This window comes from Danio rerio, chromosome 22 (assembly GCF_049306965.1).
Source record: "Danio rerio strain Tuebingen ecotype United States chromosome 22, GRCz12tu, whole genome shotgun sequence".
NCBI classification, from domain to species: domain Eukaryota; kingdom Metazoa; phylum Chordata; class Actinopteri; order Cypriniformes; family Danionidae; genus Danio; species Danio rerio.
Window position 1 is genome coordinate 26,678,082 of NC_133197.1, and position 19,419 is coordinate 26,697,500.

Consider the following 19,419-nt stretch of genomic DNA (forward strand, 5'->3'; position numbering starts at 1 on the left):
TCCCGGCCTGTCAGCTGTTAGCTCAGCGGCTCTTTAACACACACACACACACACGCACGCGCGTGCACACACACACACACACACACACACACACAGAGAGAGAGAGAGAGAGAGAGAGAGAGAGAGAGAGAGAGAGAGAGAGAGAGAGAGAGCAAACCAGAGTACTGGCATGAAACTTAACAGGTATGAAAGTCCTGCAATTTACAAAAATGACCAATAAAAGTCTGTTATTGATACTCTGCTGGCTGATTTGCTGTTCATTCTAATCGCGAGCCGTTTGTGTTTTATTTTGTGTGTTGTTTTTACCACGGTTTGTGTTTTTCTGTCATTTCGAAATGACACTAGCCTATATTTTCACTTTGTCACAGTTATTAAATCAGTGTGTCAATGGCACAGTACAGGCTACGTGTGTGTGTCAAACATTTTGGTAAATTACATTTGTTTGGGCTGGTTATATATTTGAAATAAAGAGAAAATGTTGACTTTAGCGATGACGAGGCTTCATTTAAACTGCAGAAGATGCCGTCTGACAACGAGGGGAAAATGCCTCACAGCAGCTGTTTTCCATCCTATTAGATCGCATTTCTTTAAATGATCAGTTCAGGAGATGGTGCTGATGGACAACAGTATTAGTTCAAAGAGAATAAAAGCAGGTAAAATAGATTAAAACTATCGTTTCAAAGCTGTCCAAATGTGACTGTTTACACGCCTCAGCTGCCGACCGGAAGTTCTTCGCACTCTCCTTGCGCATACACGCAAAGCATAATGGGTAATTTTGCGTTCCAAGAAAAAGGTCTATATGAACTAGACACTAGGACAGTCTCCTGAGTACTAAATCTTCCCCCCAGGTCAGTTTCTTGGTTTGCAAAGTGACTCAAGATCACTCCCACATCTTAAAATGTAAAAATGGCAAAAAAGTGGGTACTTTTGCCAATATGTCTAGGAACTTTCAGTGCAATATCATAAACATTGGGTATCCTTAAAATCACATGCACTAAATATGTACTCTGTATTGCTGTGTGTGTAAAATCCAGCCATTTTAATAGCAATACACATAATCAAGATTTTTGGGAAGACAATGAAAGATTTCCACACCTAGATTTTACAATGGTTTCAAGTCATATAAATTCACTGCTTTAACCAACAGAAAGCTGAATGATTTGATACATCTTACTTTAAATATTTGAACATTGTTACTTTTCTAACAACAGACAATGGGGCTTTTGTCAGCTAATTTGACCGCACCACTACCCTAGGTCTTTTATTATCCCTAAAACCCGACTGTTTCAAAGTTGGGGTGCTCAATTCTACTCTTTCCAGATGGTCAAGGCTTTAGGGTTGATTTAAAAACATAAACTCTGCAGGAAGGTAAATCGCCAAGAGCAAGAACGAACACCCTTGGTTTTAGGAATGTTGTTTCAAGGATGTTGATCCTGGTAAAGTGGAGGTCATCAAGATGGTAAGGTTTATACCCTAAACAAGCCAATAAACTGAAGACTAAGCTATAGTGTGACCAGTAAATTTGTGCTGTGTATTTGTTTTGTGATAAACATTTACGTAATCAAATTTGGATACCCAACCTACCTAACACACCTGAGACTTATTAAAAACATGCAATGTTGGGTGTACTCCAGGACTGGGGAAACACTTCACAACATACTGAAAAAGCTAACAGGATAAACTTAATCACAAATAAATAAATAAAATGAGTGATTCTAGACCAGGTTGGCGCACAGGTTTATGTGTCCCTGCAGCACATAAACACATGCTCGGTAACTCTATCCCTCTGTTTAAAGTAGAGCTGATGTGTGGCCTTGGACGGAAAGGACATAATCTATGTAATAGCTCTGTAATCTAACGCTGAATTATGGTTAATTCACGAAAACGAGGAACATCCCTCTAACCTTCGAACTTTGATCCCTAGTCGTTCTGCCCCTCGACCCTCATGTGGCAGTGATCAGAGCCAATAAGAGTGCTGGAACTGGGAATGGGGGGAAATAGGAGTAATGGGAAGCAGACTCACACACATGCCACAAGATTGTAGTTACTTGGTCTGCGAAAATCCCATTTTATGGTCGCTGAGAGGTTGGTGTCGCACTCTATGATTAAGGTTAGCCTGCTGTGTTGTCTATCATTTGTGACTTCTCTGGGACTGCATCTCTGCGGCCACACCACCTCCCTGTTTTTCCTCTTTCTGATTCTTCCCCTCTCAAGCCATTCATGGTGTATTACTCACTGTTTAATGCATATTGCACACAAAAACATCACAAGCTTGCTGAAAAATCAGCCATTATGATCTGACTGCTTGCTTTAAGAGCATTTTGAGTGAGATTTTCCAGTCTAATTTTGTGGTAGCAAAGTAATTCAGATAAACACGGCACATAAAAACCCAACCAAAAGTTGTTGGTTGCTTAAATGTCAGTTCAAAGGTCTCTTCCTGCCGAAGTGGGCAGTATTTAGCCAGAGTAATGGCACTATGGCAACACCAGATGCTTCCTAACTACCATGGGTCAAACATAACAACCTCCCCCACACCATTTATATAATGTGGACACAACTGAATATCCGAAGAGCATTCATTTGCACACAGAGAGAGCAAACAATGATTCAGACTTAAGCACATATATAATAAAGCAAAATGTTTAAGGAACCAGCATATAATCATGTGAAAGAATGCCATGCCTTGGTCTTTAATGAGTTTCGGGGCTCGTTTTTAATGAAAGGTCACAGGCTGCTCTCGGTTCCCACAAACCCGCTCTTGGACAGCAAGCAAGCTGAAGTTACCACAATAAAGTTCCTTTACCACACCAGCTTCTGATCAGAGCGACTGTCGATCTATCCCGCTTCACAAATACACATATATTTTAGTTGAAGAACATACATTGGACACATTGCATATTGCTGCTCACTATCTATATATATATATATAGGCTATCTATTTTTATATGTCAGGCTTGGTGGTGGATGAAATTATTCTATTCAAAACCCACTCTCGAAAACATTTAAAGCCAACACTCCCATGTGAATACTATTGTAATTTATAATAAATACTATAGTGATTTTGAACAATCTCATAGTAAAGTATATGCACTAATATGTAGTGTTAATTTCATAGTTGCTGCGGTAATACAACAGTTATTGTAATGTAAGCAAACGAACCATGACTGTATTTTTCTACAATTATAGGGTATATTATACTTTAAACACTGCAGTTAACTGTAGTAAAAACTAAAGTATACTACAGTATTCATTACAGTTTATCAGTTCATGACAGTTAATACTAAAGTAGAGCTGTTTTTATATTATATATTATAAATTATATTTATTTTATGTATTGGTTGTTTATCTAAATTTGATCAGATAGAGCCTTACTATCTTTATCCCCACCTCACCAGTTGTTGCTGTTGTGCAATTGGCTAGAGTGACCCAAAGGCAAACCCAATGCTGTAAAATAAAAGTGCTGATGAGCAGAGTCGAAACAAGAGAGGAAGATGACAACAGCCAATCAGAGTCAGAACATTTGCTGAGGTTTTCACTACAATCAGTGTTTTAAAAAATAAATGATTGCACCATGTCTTTTACAGTTTTTTAATCTGAATAAGAATGAATTACATCTGAATAATATTTTATAACATACCTACTGTGTGTTTATGTAAGAAATTAATCGTGTATGGCGATACACCCAAAGTGCTTCACAATCATGAAGTTAATATAAACATAACATGTTTATTTTTAACTTTTTTTTTTTTTTTAAACAGCAAATTAAAATAGAATTTTTCAAGGTAAATGTAATATCGCTATGTTAACACTCAACAACAATATCACATCTTGCATATTTTTCCTATAGTACAACTACTACATTATGCTGTAACTTTCATCATCAAAATATTGCACATATACTATTGGCCATTATTCTTCGTGTACGAGCCTTTTGAATCTTTTTGTCTCGACATTTCCGGTCTCATTCACTATCATTCATTTTTAGACGTTAAAAACAGCTCGTTATGCTGTTTGATGTTGCAAAATGAAATTTGCACATTTTCTTATTATATTATTCTACTTGGTCTGTATAGTCATGCAAACACTTGTTTGTAGAGCAAGTAGTTTAACCATTTCGGGCGTTTATTATTCCGAGTCATTCCTCCAATTGGCAACTGAATCAGAAGTTCTAAAACAATCACGAAAACGGCTGCACTTCCGCATTGAAGAATAAGGTCAAAAATATACAATAAAATACAGTTTACGGTTGCATAATTTAAAAAACACTGTAGTGTTTATTATAATTTACTATGGTGTTTTTTTTTATGAGGGACATTTTCTTTTGATGAACTTGAAGGTACATTTACATGACACTGTTTCCAAATGAGAAAGAAACGCTTCTTCTGGCTTGTTTTGGACATTGAAATGGAGTGTGCAGGGATGTAACGCCAACATGTCGATTAGTTAAGAAAAAAAAAAAAAACACTTAAGACAGGCACATAAAAAGACATGTGGCTGTTTCTGAGAAAAAGGTGAAGGAGTGCAATCTCTTTGAGCTGATGAACGTTTTAATATAAGACTTAAACGGCGCCATGGAGTTATCGCCATTTGGATCCAGCTCAGATTAATCTGCATTAAATGACTAGCTGTAGTTCAGAAGTGTAGCATAAATGACACTGCATGAAATAAAACATGTTTTCCTGTTACTAGAAATGCAGAAATTTTTACACAATTTTTGGATGTAACAGAGTGAGGATATATATATATATATATATATATATATATATATATATATATATATATATATATATTTTGCTGTCAATCGATTAAAAAAATTTACTAATTAATCAAACTTAAAAAAAAAAATTATTATTATTAATCGCATTTAAAAGAATGAAACTTGTAATTTTGGCTATTCGAATGTAAAATGAATGTAACACAAGACAAATACTATTTAAATCCAAAATATAATTCATTATTAGAATTTTTGTTTAACTTTTAACAGATTTCTTCATGTAAGCAACATACCGACAATAAACCATCAAGATCCTGGCTTGACAGTCATATTTATTACAGAAATAAAAACACAGGCATGTTAATTCCATTTGAATTTGAAACAATCAATGCCAATAAAGAAAACATTGATCTCCATGTTTGATTCTAAGTGGACTGCAAAAAAATCCCAAAATATAAGTATTACAGATATGGAAAATGAAAAATTACAATAATAATAATAAAGTATTGAATACAAACAATTGCACTCATTGCAGGGCTGGACTGGGGAAAAAAATAAATCGGTCCTGGCATTTTGGGCCAGAGCGGCCCACTACATCAATCAAAATGCTCCCCATCTGTGCACACCCAGGCTTACCAACTCCTATTCTATAACAGCACAAAACCCATACTAGTTGACCAATTAAAAACTAAATTTTTTATTTATTTATTATTATAATAAAATTATAATCCACACTGGAAATGTATGTGCCAGTGTGTTTTGAGGGAGCCTATAAAAAATAATGAACATAAAAACTGCCTGCTGACGCACACAGTTAATGTTGATTGATAAAATAAAGATAAACAATAAAAACAATGTGTCAGAAACCCTAAAAAAAGGTTTAACTCAACAATAAAATAGCAAACGTAGCTAAAAGATTTGACATTGTAAATCAAATGAACTTAAACAATTAGAAAATGCAACAAATATTTGTTTGGGCCCGAACTACAAAACTAAACGTAAAAAAAAAGTTGCACACTAGTTTGGTCATGTATAAATATCATTATAACCATATTGTATAAATATTAGTGTCACTATAAGCCTACATAATGCTGACAATCAAAAACACAATGTCATGATATCTCATGCGATTGTCTCCTGACCGAGTGCATCTTAAAATACATGAATGACACCCATCATAGAGCTTGAGAAGCAGACATTCTTTATAATTTGTAAAATAAAGACTTGCAGGTTAAGGAAACAGCATAGGAGGAAGTTGCCGCGGGCTGTGGTGCAGATTAAAAGTTAAAAACAAAACAAAAGTATATTTATTTGGACAGATAGGTAACTAGATAGAATAGACAGGAATATATTAATCTGTGCTCCGCTGCACGCTGCAGAGCGCAGACACAAAAGGCAAATGCCTGCTCTCCGCTTCTGCTATCCCGCACGTAAGAAACAGGCGTGACTCTTAACTATTTTGACAAATAAACACCTACGTTACACAGAGCCCAACATGGAAGTTTGTGATTGTGTCAGCTCAGTGTCAATAAAGAAAAGAACCAATGGGCTGCAGATATATTATATAGCAGGGTTTCCTTATCCTATGATAAGAGCCTGCTTCTTAATTCAACCATTTTGGACTATCAGGCTGTACATGCTCAGGCACAAAGTATGTCTTAACAAAGGAATATCACCATCTCTTGGCTTGGCATACATACTGCAGTCTTATTTTAAAGTCTTTGCACACACATACAAAATTTTTATTCGTGTTTATGCATTGTTTGTAATCCTAAACTAGTAGTTGCATGTGTGTATTGATAAATCCATTACCAAAGACAAGAAAAAAAGACAAGAAAATAAGTAATATTGTGTCCATTGAATTAAAGTGATCTTGAACAGAGGCAGTATGCTAAAGGTATAGACCAGGGGTCACCAATCCTGGTCCTTGAGGGCCGGTGTCCCTGCAGGGTTTAGCTCCAACTTGCCTCAACACACCTGTCTGGGTGTTTCAAGTATACCTAGTAAGACCTTGATTAGCTTGTTCAGGTGTGTTTGATTAGGGTTGGAGCGAAAATCTGCAGGACACCGGCCCTCCAGGAACAAGTTTGGTGACCACTGCCATAGACAAACACACACACCAAACAGCAGCATGATTCTGTGCTGCAAGACAAAGTGGATTCATTGGCTTTTGCTTATATGGTGGCCCTGAATAGTCAAAACACCTCTCAAAATGCTTGAAACTATGTGAAAAATGTGAGACATAAATAAATAACTTGACCCAAAATCTTTATGACAGATGTAAGTTTTGGAGGCAGTGTGTAAACTTGTTTGATACAAGTTTGCATGTACTTTTAAACATGCAAAAATTTCAGACAACAATTTCGGACTTTAGTCTTTCATGCCATTTGTTTGATTTTTCATATTTCTGATGACGAAGTTACGATTTAGCACATTTACATAACTTTAAATCTAATTTTGCATAACATTACAGTAAATAATTATTATCAAGGGCTTTACATTCAGTATGTTGGTCCTCATCTAAAAAGTGAACTTCTTTTATGCTTGCCAAAATATTAATGCACAGTAAATGTGAAATATACGTTTCATATCACATGCAGGTAGTCTCTTTTTTCAAAACCAAATCATTTTAAACTTCGCAAACTTCTTTTCACAAACTATATCCTATTACTTTAGCCATTAGCAAAGTTAGCATTCATTGCCATGTCTATCTCAGTTACAGTGTGTGTGTGCGACAGTAAATGATAAGTGTGTGAATGAGCACAGGGGAACAATTGGAAACAGTTGAGAGCCGTACAGCGGTGGGACTCTCTTAATTCAACACACATGTTGGCCATGACTGTTTAACTAAGGGATATTGAGGATTGTTAACTTTTACTGTATGCTGAAAGAGAAGGATGAGCCGGCCTGCCCACTCAAAGAAGATGCGTACGTGCATTTAATGTAGACAATTATCTCAGTAGAGTTTCCACTTAAAAAAATAGGGATTCCCATAGATGAAATAAGCAAAGCCATATGGTAAAACCATGCATTTTATCTGGCTAAACTAAATGTTAAATATATTTTGTAGCAGTGAAGTGCAATAAAACATATTTTTGAAATTGAAAATATGTTTAATATCAATCTTCATATACTAAAATATATTTCAAATATATATTTCAGGGTCAAGAAAATACATTTGCAGCCGGAGATCTGAAAATTTATTTGCAGTAAAAATGATTTTGACAAATTGATTTCCAAAATATAGAGTATCTTACCTTAGATATAGATGTACAACGCACAAATATAGCTGTGATAGCTTTTTACACTTTATATTTCTTTTAAAGTTTGTTTCTTTAGACATTAAATAAATATGTTCCTTTGTGTACTTTCTTACTAAATAATTAAACAAATGCATTCTTTAATGCATTTCAATATAAAGTTCTAATTGTTTTGATATATATTCTGACTGCTTGTTACTGCAAGTTTCTAATCAGCCAATCACATGGCAGCAACTACTGCATTTACGCATGGTTAAGACATTATGCTTCAGTTCCAACCTAGCATCAGAATGGGGAAGAAAGGTGATTTAAGTGACTTTGAACGTGGCATGGTGGTTGGTGCCAGATGGGCTGGTCTGAGTTTTTCAGAAACTACTGATCTACTGGGATTTTCACACACAACCATCTCCAGGGTTTACAGAGAATGCTCCAAAAAACAGAAAATATCCAGTGAGCGGCAGTTCTGTGGAGGCAAATGCCTTGTTGATGCCAGAGGTCAGAGGAGAATGGCCAAACTGGTTTGTTCTGATAGAAAGGAAGCAGTAACTCAAATAACCACTTGTTACAACCGAGGTATACAGAAGAGCATCTCTGAACACACAACATGTCCAGCCTTGAGGCGGATCAGGTACAGCAGCAGAATAACACAACAGGTGCCACTTATGTCAACTAAAAACAGGAAATTGAGACTACAATTTACACAAGCTCACCAAAACGGGACAATAGAACATTGGAAAAGCGTTGCCTGGTCTAACAATTATTGCTGCGATAATCGGATGGAAGGGTCAGAATTTGGCATCAACAACATGAAAGCATAGATCTATCCTGCCTTGTATAAATGGTTCAGGCTGGTGGTGATGGTGTAATAGTGTGGGGGATATTTTCTTGGCACACTTTGAGCCCATTAGTATCAATCAAGCATCGTATCAATGCCCTATCTGAGTATTGTTGCTGACCATGTCCACCCCTTTAGCTATTCATAAAGCGCGAATCATCTCAGACTGGCCTCATGAACATGAACATGACAATGAGTTCACTGTACACAAATGGCCTCCACAATCACCAGAGCTCGATCCAATAGAGCACATTTGGGATGTGATAGAACGGGAGATTCACATCATGGATATGCAACCAACAAATCTACATCAGCTGTGTGATGATATCATGTTAATATCGACCAAAATCTCTAAGGAATATTTCCAGTACCTTGTTGAATTTATGCAAAGTATTAAGGCAGTTCTGAAGGCAAAAGTGGGTCCAACCGAGTACTAATAAGGTGTACCTAATAAAATGGCCGGTGAGAGTACATTATACGTATTTTTAGAAATTATTATTGTTATTATTATTATTATTTAGATGTTATTAGATACAATTATGAATCATTTATATAAATATTTTGTAAAATTAAATACTGTATAATTTTAATAACTTAAAAATAAATATTTTGTACTACATATTTTGGGCATTTTTGTATATTTGAAATATGAGAAAACATACATGAGTACAGAGCATATGAGAAAAGAAAGACTTTCCATACATGTTTTCATAAAGGAATGGGTGTATTATTTGCCTGTGGAGGTGGCATAAGAGACAGCGGTTAAACTCACCACACACACAAGCTTCTGCGTCCAACCGGCAACCAGGCTCATTATGACATCAGCCACAGTCATTATGACATCATCACCAGGGGGTCTCAGCGGCGTCCAAACCCCAGTCGCCACAGGCCAGCAAAACTGCTCCATAATAAAAAGAGCCACAGTCAGACCACACATATACAACTTGTGGCGTTTCATGACTACAGTAAATGTTGTTCAAAATATCATTTTCCCTCCTTAAGAAACCTCAAGGTCTGTAAAAATGCTAGTTTTGACTTCTGACTGTGGCCCTCATGGCAGTTTTTCAGTTATCTGTGTAGTGGGAAAGAAATGTGGAAATACTTAAGACAAATAAAGTCATTATTGTTAATATGATGCCCATGTTTGAGAGACCTTGGTCTGGATCTGGGCCTTAAGGGGGTTTAGTCTTGATTCTGGTCAGGACTTAGACTAGAAAATTAGTAGTTTAGATTCCAAACTTAGATTACATGATGAGTTTAAATGAAACATCATGACATGTATAACTCATAATGTAAAGAGGATTTGAATGTGGAACAGAAACAAAAAGGGATTTTTTTGGTAATTTCTTAGTTCATTATAATTTGTCCCTTTAAATTGTGTTTTTCCTTAGCAAAACTAAGAGACTGTCATACATTTTAGTCATGATTTACATAGATGGCCACGGAATAAAATACCATTTAAAGTTCAGTGTATTAAAAAATATGAATTTATTTTTAAAACAATATTTTTTTAGTTTTACCTGTTTAAAATATAATTAAAATTTAGTACAACTTTATTATTATTGCAATTATTTTAGATTTAAAATTATTTTTCATACTTTAATAAGCACAGTTTGGAATAAGCTTATTGTTTAATTTTTACACAAATATATATGTTACTCTGAGTGACACCCATATTATTTCACCCATATTTTCTTATTTTATTTTCACAAAAGTTGTCAAAAATAGATACTTTGCTTGCATTTAATATGATTTTGTTTTGATTTACTTTTGTAAATTTAATTTAATGGCAACACCTAAATGGGGCATCTTGTCTCTGACTTGTATTTACTGTTTATTCTATATTTTATAGTAAAAGATTTTAAAATTGCATCTATGTTTTTGTTAACTATCATATTTGATACAGTAGACTTTTGTGGCTTACATAGCATGATAGTATAATATGGCGGGGAAAATAAAACATTTATCCAGCAGTCCATACAATGATGAAATATGCCTTTGGCGCACTTGCTGATATTTATAAGGTCAAAAAATTCAGAATATCAGCTTGTGATATCATTCACTTATCTCATTTATTCATTTTCCTTCAACTCAGTAGTTTTATTCATCAGGGGGCACCAGAGTGCAATGAACTGTCAACTTAACCAGCACACTGTGTGTTTAACACAACGGACGCCCTTCAAGCTGCAACCCAGTACAGAGAAACACCCATACTGTACATGTTTTTGGACTGTGGGAGAAATCGAAGCACCCAGAGGAAACCTACGCTAACACAGGGGGAACATGCAAACTCCACACAGAAATGCTAACTGGTCAAGCCGGGACTCGAACCAGCGACCTTCTAACTGCAATGGTATCACTGCGCCACCATGCCGTCCCATCTCTTATCTCTTTATAACATATCTATACGCATATATAAATATTAGTTATGTCATATCATAATATTTATATACATATAAATATTTCTTAGTAACATTTAAATGCATGTCATATGAATATCTTGATTTGTTTTATTGTCAACATACTTTTTTGTTGGTTTGATAATGTTTTTGCAGTTTCATGATTGATAGATGTACAAATATTTAATTTCCAAAAGCCTGATGGATCGTTTAATACTCGCATTTTATTATAAATATCGTATGCTGGATATACAAATATTTAATCTCTAAAAGCCTGATGGATCGTTTAATACTCGCATTTTATTATAAATATCGTATGTTGTAACAATGTGTGGATAATGAAGTAAATCTAATGGGTTGAAATGTTACCAGTAACACAATCTAAAAGCAATTATGTTCGCTATAGAAATAAATAAATACATTAATTATCAAGAATATACAGCAAAAACATACAGCTAGATGTAGATGTTTTTACAGTAATATGAAACGGATAAAATTTTGATGCTTAAAAGTATCAAACACAATGTTGTTTTGAAGTCATTCATATGAATATATACATCTTATTTCAGACTATTTAAAGTTCAATGGTAACATTTTAGGGAGCATGTCACAAGTCACTGAACGAATGTGCAAATATAAAAATCCACGTTACCTCAATTAATACAATAGCAGTTTGTTTACAACATGTTTTTCAGCTAGGTTTACGTTATATTGATAAAGTAGAGGCCTTAGAAATGTAAGACATATCATGTTTGACTTGAACTTACTGAAACATTAAAAACATGCATCTTGAGAACCGTTGACGACCCTAAAGCATATTTAGAAACTTAAAGCCACTTGTTTGTAAAACAAGTTTGTTTGTAAAACAAATCTGTAAAACGCTAACTTTTGTAAAACGCTAACTTACACACAAAACATCATTCTGTTGAGCATACCAGTTGTCGTCTTTTTCCTTAAAGTGTTCGTGTCGCTCTATCTAGTGGCGAAAGTCCGCAATGCAGTTGTACATGTCAGCTTCATGCGCATGCGCAGTGCTTAACGAGTGATGTAAACATGGCAGCCTCCAGTGCACGCTGGCTGTCAGGCGCTTTTCCTGGACTTCACAGCAACTGTGCACTTTTAAAGTCTTCCAGAAATGGAGATGTTACTGCTTTGAGGATATGCTGGAGTCGTAGTTATGTGACAGAGAAGAGTTTAAGCTGCTGGAGGCACAGAGGGGGAGTGACATTGAGGAGGATACCAGGTGAGCTGGTTATGTGAGAGTAGCTACTGTATGAACTCTGTTTGCAAAACAAGTATATACTATCTTGTATTTTAATATGAGGTGTAACATATGTCACTGTTTTAAAGCCTATGTCTATTTATGACAATGGTATTAGAGAAGTCGAAAGATATGATGCAACCAACTTGCATAATTGCAAATGTATATATAAAAAAAAACTTATCTTACTAGCAATTTATTTACTGTCACCACCAGCAGAAAAATGTAGTGATTTAATGTTTAGACACGCATTTATTTACATCAAGTGTGATCTTATATAAAACTCTGCACTGATAAGTATGTTAAAGGGGTGGTTCACTCAAAAATGAAAATTCTGCAGTCATTTAGTCTTGTTCCGAACCTGTTTGTTTCTTCTGTTGAACATTAAGAAAGAAATATCTTATGTTCAAGAAAGAAAGAAAGAAAGAAAGAAAGAAAGAAAACTTTAAAACACATTGTGTGAGATAAAATGGTGAGGAATTTTTTTAACTATCCTTTTATTAACTTGGATTTAAATGACATTATGTCCAGTAATTTGTTAATAAACATTTGCAAAACTTCGACTAGCACGGACTAATGACATTACTTAACGAATCAGTGTTTTGGTGTTAATGATTCGATTCAGTTGACTTTCCTCCCCGAATTAATCAGATGCGAAGTTCGAAACTGCGTAAAAAGAATAAATCAAACCAATCACAGCGTTTTAAGCTCTGCATTTAAACGACTTGATTACATTGATTATGTTGATTTGCTATACAAGGAGTGCGTGGAGCTAAACATTGCTTTTGACACATTTAGTTTGCTGCGACTATGATTAGTGGAATGTTTTTGTAAAGCTTAACAGGAAATGTAGTTTTTATCAAACATTTCTAACACACAATGTTTTTTTGTAATAGTTTGAATTAAGTACAACAAAACTGCATACAAGCACTTAACAACTTTACTCAAAAACTGGTCTGTCTTAAATGTTCAGAAAATTTTTAAAAACCAGTTATCATTGTTAAAAAAAAACAGTTTCTCTATGGAGTAAACAACCAGAGTGTTTACTTCCAGAACTCAACTGTTGCATGATGTAAAGAAGAGCAGACTCTATACTTCCTTTTCACATTTCTGGGTTTCTCATTAGTGGAAATCGTCATAATTGGGTAAACCTAGAGAACAGGGAATAGAAGAATACCACAAATTAGTATATATTTTTATTTTAATTTGCTCAAATAACAAAAGAACTTTAAAAAAGGAAAAAAGAATGTGTGAGACTTAAAATAGCAAGGGCGACACAGTGGCTCAGAGGTTAGCACTTTCTCATCACAGCAAGAAGGTTGCTGGTTCAAGCCCCGGCTTATACATGCGGTATAAGTGGATTGACTGAGCTAAATTGGCTGTAGTGTATGTGTGTGAATGGGTGTTTCCCAGTAGTGGGTGGCAGCTGGAAGGTCATCCACTGTGTAAAACATATGCCTGATAAGTTGGCGGTTCATTCCGCTGTGGTGACCCCTGATGAATCAAGGGACTAAGCCGAAGGAAAATTAAAGAATGAATGAATGATAGCATCATGAGAGATGCTGCTGTCATAGATGCTGCATTAGCGTTAACTAGTTTTTTTGTAATTTGATGCAAAGATTATGCAATAAAAAGTATAGCTTTATAAATGTACATTATACATTTTTTATACCAAATATTAAATACTCACAAGGATTTATTATGCTGATGTCTGAAAAGAGTCATTACCATCTTGTGAAAAGGGTCTATAAAAAAATCGACTTTTATTTTGCAACACGTAGCGAAATAGAAAATTATAGTGAAACTTTCAATAAAAAATAGAGGTTTTATTTTTTTATCTTTACTTTTATACATAATCATTTATTCTTACAGTGATTTTGAGTGATGCTTTGTGTTTTTCAGCATTGAGACCCCACAGTGTTTTTAGCTCTCATTTCTTCCACACTTCTTCCGGCTTCCGTCAGCAGGACTTCTATGAAGTTTTGGGGGTTCCTCGGACAGCCTCTCAAAAAGAGATTAAGAAAGCATACTACCAGGTAGACATGGGATGATTACTGGTTTCAAGGTTTCCCGCGGCTTGGAAAAGTCAAAGTTTTAAAACTGCAAAAATGTTCTGTTACACCGTTCCTACGATATATGTACAATTTTTTTACTTTTTTTTTTTTTATTTATTTTTTTTTTATGACTGCAGTATCTCTAGCAGAAAAGATATCCAAATATACCTTTTCAAGTTGTAAAGAAATCTGTGAAACTAATGAAGACAGCGGAAGTCAATGAATTATTTGAATTATTTAGCCTAACATGTTTAATGTTCCAAAACATTTTAAATGTTTCTCAAAATAAAATATATTGTGTTTAAAGGGGGAAAAGGTTTTTGTTTTTTACCCAAACATTTAAAAAGAACATATTTTAGAGAAGTAATCACAATACCGTCATACCGTGAAATTGTGATATTTTTATCCAAGGTTGTCATTCTGTCAGAACAATACCTACTACTAGGTTTGACAAACACTGTGACACCATTAACATTTAACATGTTTAACATGTATTTTCTCTCAGTTGGCCAAGAAATACCATCCAGACACCAACCCAGATGACCCTGATGCGAAAGAGAAGTTTGCCAAACTGGCAGAAGCTTATGAGGTGAGGAACATTTAATGCTTTTAATTGCTTTTAAATAAATAAAATTACATTTTTAAATTTAATTTTTAATTTAACATTTAACATTTAATTCCTTCTATATATTTTTTATTATTATTTTTGTTGTTATATTAGTACATTTTCTAATCCTTTATGGGTATATTTGACCCCAAATTATTAGATATGAAAAGTGGTTTATTGCCTATTGGTCTGATAACATTTATTTTAATAATTTCAAATAAAAATATTGTGGTCTGGAGAATTTCATTTTTTAGAACATGACATTGCTCAAAATTATGATTTTATTTTGAATTATGATTTTTATTATTCAAATAAATACAATTTTTATTTTTATTTATTATTTGATTTCATTGTTGTCTTGCAGTAATGATAATTTTCTGTGACAAACAAAAGTAGAACAGACGTCAGGCATAATATAATTAACTAAAATAGTTGTCCATGTTTACGCTACTCTTTACAAGTTTTGGATCATAATATTTTGAAATGTGCAAAATATTTCTAAATATGTAATATAAAAAATATACTCTGCTATAAAATTTAGTAAGAACATCAATGTATTTATGTAATGTCAAAGCTAAAAATAATTTATTTATTCATTAACATTGTTGAAATAGGTGTGCTTTATCAATTTAATACGTCCTTGATGAATATACAATCTCTTTAAAAAAACGTACTGACTACAGACTTGTAGAACTATATATGCATGTGACTGCACGTGTGTGTGTGTGTGTGTGTGTGTGTGTGTGTGTGTGTGTGTGTGTGTGTGTGTGTGTGTGTGTGTGTGTGTGCGCGCGCGTGCGCGTGCGTGTATGCGTGTGTGTGTATCTCTGTGTGTCTCTGTGTGTATATAGACCCTCAGTGACGAGCTGAAGAGGAAGCAATATGACACATACGGCTCTGCGGGTCCGAGTGCGAGTGGGACGGGGCAACAGCAGTACTGGAGGGGCAGTGCCAACGTGGACCCAGAGGAACTGTTCAGGAAGATCTTTGGAGAATTTGCAGGGGGGCGTGGCTTTGGTGACATCAACTCAATGTTTGATCAGACACCTGAAGTAAGACACATAGCGAAGACTGCCTGTTATTTGTGTTCCTCCTCTTTATAACTGCCATAGACATTAAATACACTTTAATGTCATTAAATCCTCAATATACTGTTTTCTTTTTGTCAATTGTCTTAATTTTTTATTGGATTTTTTGCTTTTTCGCATAAAATAGGTTTTACATAATTTATGACACATTTTTTCAACAACTTTCCGTACTTTAATCTGTTTTTTTTAGCATTATTTTTTATTTTTTATTTAGCTTATCCACAATTAAGTGCTAAAAAGTTTTAAATCTGACATTGCATAAAAATAACAATACATATGGAAATATAAATAATTCTTTTAAATATAGGAAATATTACAATTTTCTAAATAAGTAAATATAGTAATATTATAAATAAAGTAAATATATTTTATATAAACAATAAGTTCCATACGCATAAATCCCATACGATATTTTTGCTTAAGTTTTCTTTAAAAAAAAGGCATTATGTATGTTATAAATTTTTAAAATCCTAAAAGTTTGTGAATTTTGGGGCGTATTTGTACGTATTTGGGGCGTACCTCTACGTATTTGTGTAACTTTTTTAAATGGATGCATACGTGCTAAAGGAGACACACAGCAGATTATTTTAGAAGTGAAATATTAAAAGGGAAATCATGTTTAATAAATTCATTAAATTATGAAAAAGCTAGAAAATCTAAAGCATATGTATATTATTAGCATTAATTATTGAAATTTTGTTTGGTGAGTACCAAACAATTCCACCCCATTGTTGACCATGCTGTATAAAGATACACTTATTTTCATTTGATTAAAGTAAGTGTTTCTCAACCACGTTCCTGGAGGACCACCAGCACTTTGTTTTGGATGTCTTTTTTTGTCTGACACACCCATTACAGGTCTTTCAGTCTCTGCTAATGAGCTGATCATCTGAATCAGTTTCAATTTTTGGTTAAGGAGACATGGAAAAAGTGGTGGTTTTTCAGGAACGTGGTTAAGAAACACTGATTTAAGTGATATGATTAACCACATATTATCATATTTTTCACATAATTTATAAAGTATAAATCCCATTCTTGAGTGTCATGGGACATGTGGCAACATTTGTTTTGGATTCCTTCAAAGAACACATAAATACCACAAAATGGAGACTATATTAAAATTTTTTCTTCATGTTTTAACTCTCTCTCTCTCTCTCTCTCTTTTTCTCTCTCTCTTCTCAGTTTGTGATGGAGCTGTCGTTCATGCAGGCTGCCAAGGGTGTCAATAAAGAAATTACCGTCAACATAGATGACGATTGTCCACGCTGTGATGGAAAAGCTTTTGAACCGGGAACTAAAGTGTCTCATTGTCACTATTGCAATGGCACAGGAATGGTGAGTTTACTAGTATTGAAGAGCAGATCACATGGTATTTTTAAGTGTTCTAATTAGGGGTGTGAATCTCTACAGACTATCTGATCCGAGTCTGGGATTCTCGATTCCACATGTAGTTACATTTTATCTAGAACAGGAGTTTTTATGCTTTTATGCTATTTTATGTTTTTATTTGGTTTATGATTGGCATCTACATATGACAGCACTGCCAGCATAAAAAAAATATTTATTTTATTAACAAAGTTCATGATTTCATGAACAATTGGCATGAACAATCTCTGAATGTAACAATAAAATGCTAGATTACAAAGAGCAATTATAAAAAAAAAAACCAAAAGATCTTATTCCAAGAAGAATTAATTTATTTTAGTTTGTTAAAAGGTTATAAACAAAGACATGGTTTCAAATATAAATAAAAATATATAGAATATATGGAAATAACAGAAAAAAATGATATTTTTTAGAAGTCTTTTATACTGTCTACTATTGGTATATTAAACAAATGACCATGAAGTAGTTTGTATGTTATTCTGTGACTCTGTGAATCTGTTTGTGGTTTCATAGCCAAGGTTGTGTGTTGTAATCTCCGGTGTTGGAAGCTTTGTGTTTGTGCTCTGTGTTTTGTATTGATGTTTGGGGATGTTTTTAGTAACTTATAATACTTATTATAAAAGTTAAAAAGTTTTAACTATATATATATATATATATATTTTTTTTTTTTTATTTATGTATATATGTATGTATGTATGTATGTATATATATATATATATATATATATATATATATATATATATATATATATATATATATATATATACATACATACATACATACATACATACATACATACATACATACATATATATATATATATATATATTTATATATATATATATATATATATATATATATATATATATATATATAATATATATGGGCGACGCAGTGATATAGTAGGTAGGGCTGTCACCTCACAGCAAGAAGTTCACTGGTATATATATTTATTTATTGTAAGTTACTAAAAACATCCCCAAACATCACAAATGTGGCTCGAACAAAGGTTTGAGCCTCGGCTGGGTCAGTTGGCATTTCTGTGTGGAGTTGTGCATGTTCTCCCTGCGTTCGTGTGGGTTTCCTCCGGGTGCTCCGGTTTCCCCCACAGTCAAAAGACATGCGGCACATGCAGTAGGCTAAATTGTCCATAGTGTATGAGTGTGTGTGTGTGTGTGTGTGGGTGGATGTTTTCCAAAGATGGGTTGCGGCAGAAGGGCATCTGCTGCGTAAAAACATGCTGGATAAGTTGGTGGTTCATTGCGCTGTGGCGACCCCGAATTAATAAAGGGACTAAGCTGAAAAGAAAATTAATGAATTAATATATATATATATATATATATATATATATATATATATATATATATATATATATATATATATATATATATATATATATATATATATATATATATATAAATATATATATATATATATATATAGACTTTTATACTCCATTAAAATTGTATCCGAATTAAGCTAATTATACTTTTGCTTGGCAATGCAAATAATTGTTCTGGATCATGTCCTCGCAGGTCATTGAATACAGAATCAATTCAGAACTTTTGATAATCGATTCAAAATAATAAATAATTGATTAATTTCACTAGTGAAAGAATTTCGATGCATCTTTTTTTCTCCCATCTACAACAGGCATGTTTAGTGTGGTTGTGTGGCCACTACAACTGTAGTTTTGCAGTTTTCTCATTTCTGATTGGCCAATACAGCTGGATTCATAGCAAACACAAAATAAAACAAGATTGCAGCAGGTGCATCCCATATTCAGAGTGGTTCACACCTCGGGACAGCAAATAT

General features: G+C 33.9%; 1 protein-coding gene and 1 long non-coding RNA gene across 3 annotated transcripts in view; one reads left to right on the forward strand and one right to left on the reverse strand.

Annotated features, from left to right (window-relative positions):
- The window catches only part of LOC141380281 (uncharacterized), a 103,230-nt gene extending 91,015 nt beyond the window's left edge, over positions 1-12,215 (reverse strand). Inside the window, exons 1-2 of one of the 2 annotated variants that reach the window (XR_012398044.1) lie at positions 12,116-12,185; positions 9,582-9,707 (exon numbers count right to left, since the gene is read on the reverse strand). This is a non-coding gene — a long non-coding RNA (uncharacterized lncRNA). Of the gene's footprint in view, positions 1-9,581; positions 9,708-12,115 lie in introns of both variants that reach the window. The other variant, XR_012398043.1, reaches the window with a different exon arrangement.
- Positions 12,216-12,253: 38 nt separating this feature from the next.
- dnaja3b (DnaJ heat shock protein family (Hsp40) member A3b) overlaps positions 12,254-19,419 on the forward strand; it is a 12,170-nt gene continuing 5,004 nt past the window's right edge. The window contains 5 exon segments of the mRNA NM_201342.1: positions 12,254-12,451; positions 14,372-14,505; positions 15,029-15,112; positions 15,982-16,182; positions 17,401-17,553. Coding sequence (NP_958499.1) covers positions 12,262-12,451; positions 14,372-14,505; positions 15,029-15,112; positions 15,982-16,182; positions 17,401-17,553 — 762 coding nt within the window. The 5' untranslated portion in view covers positions 12,254-12,261.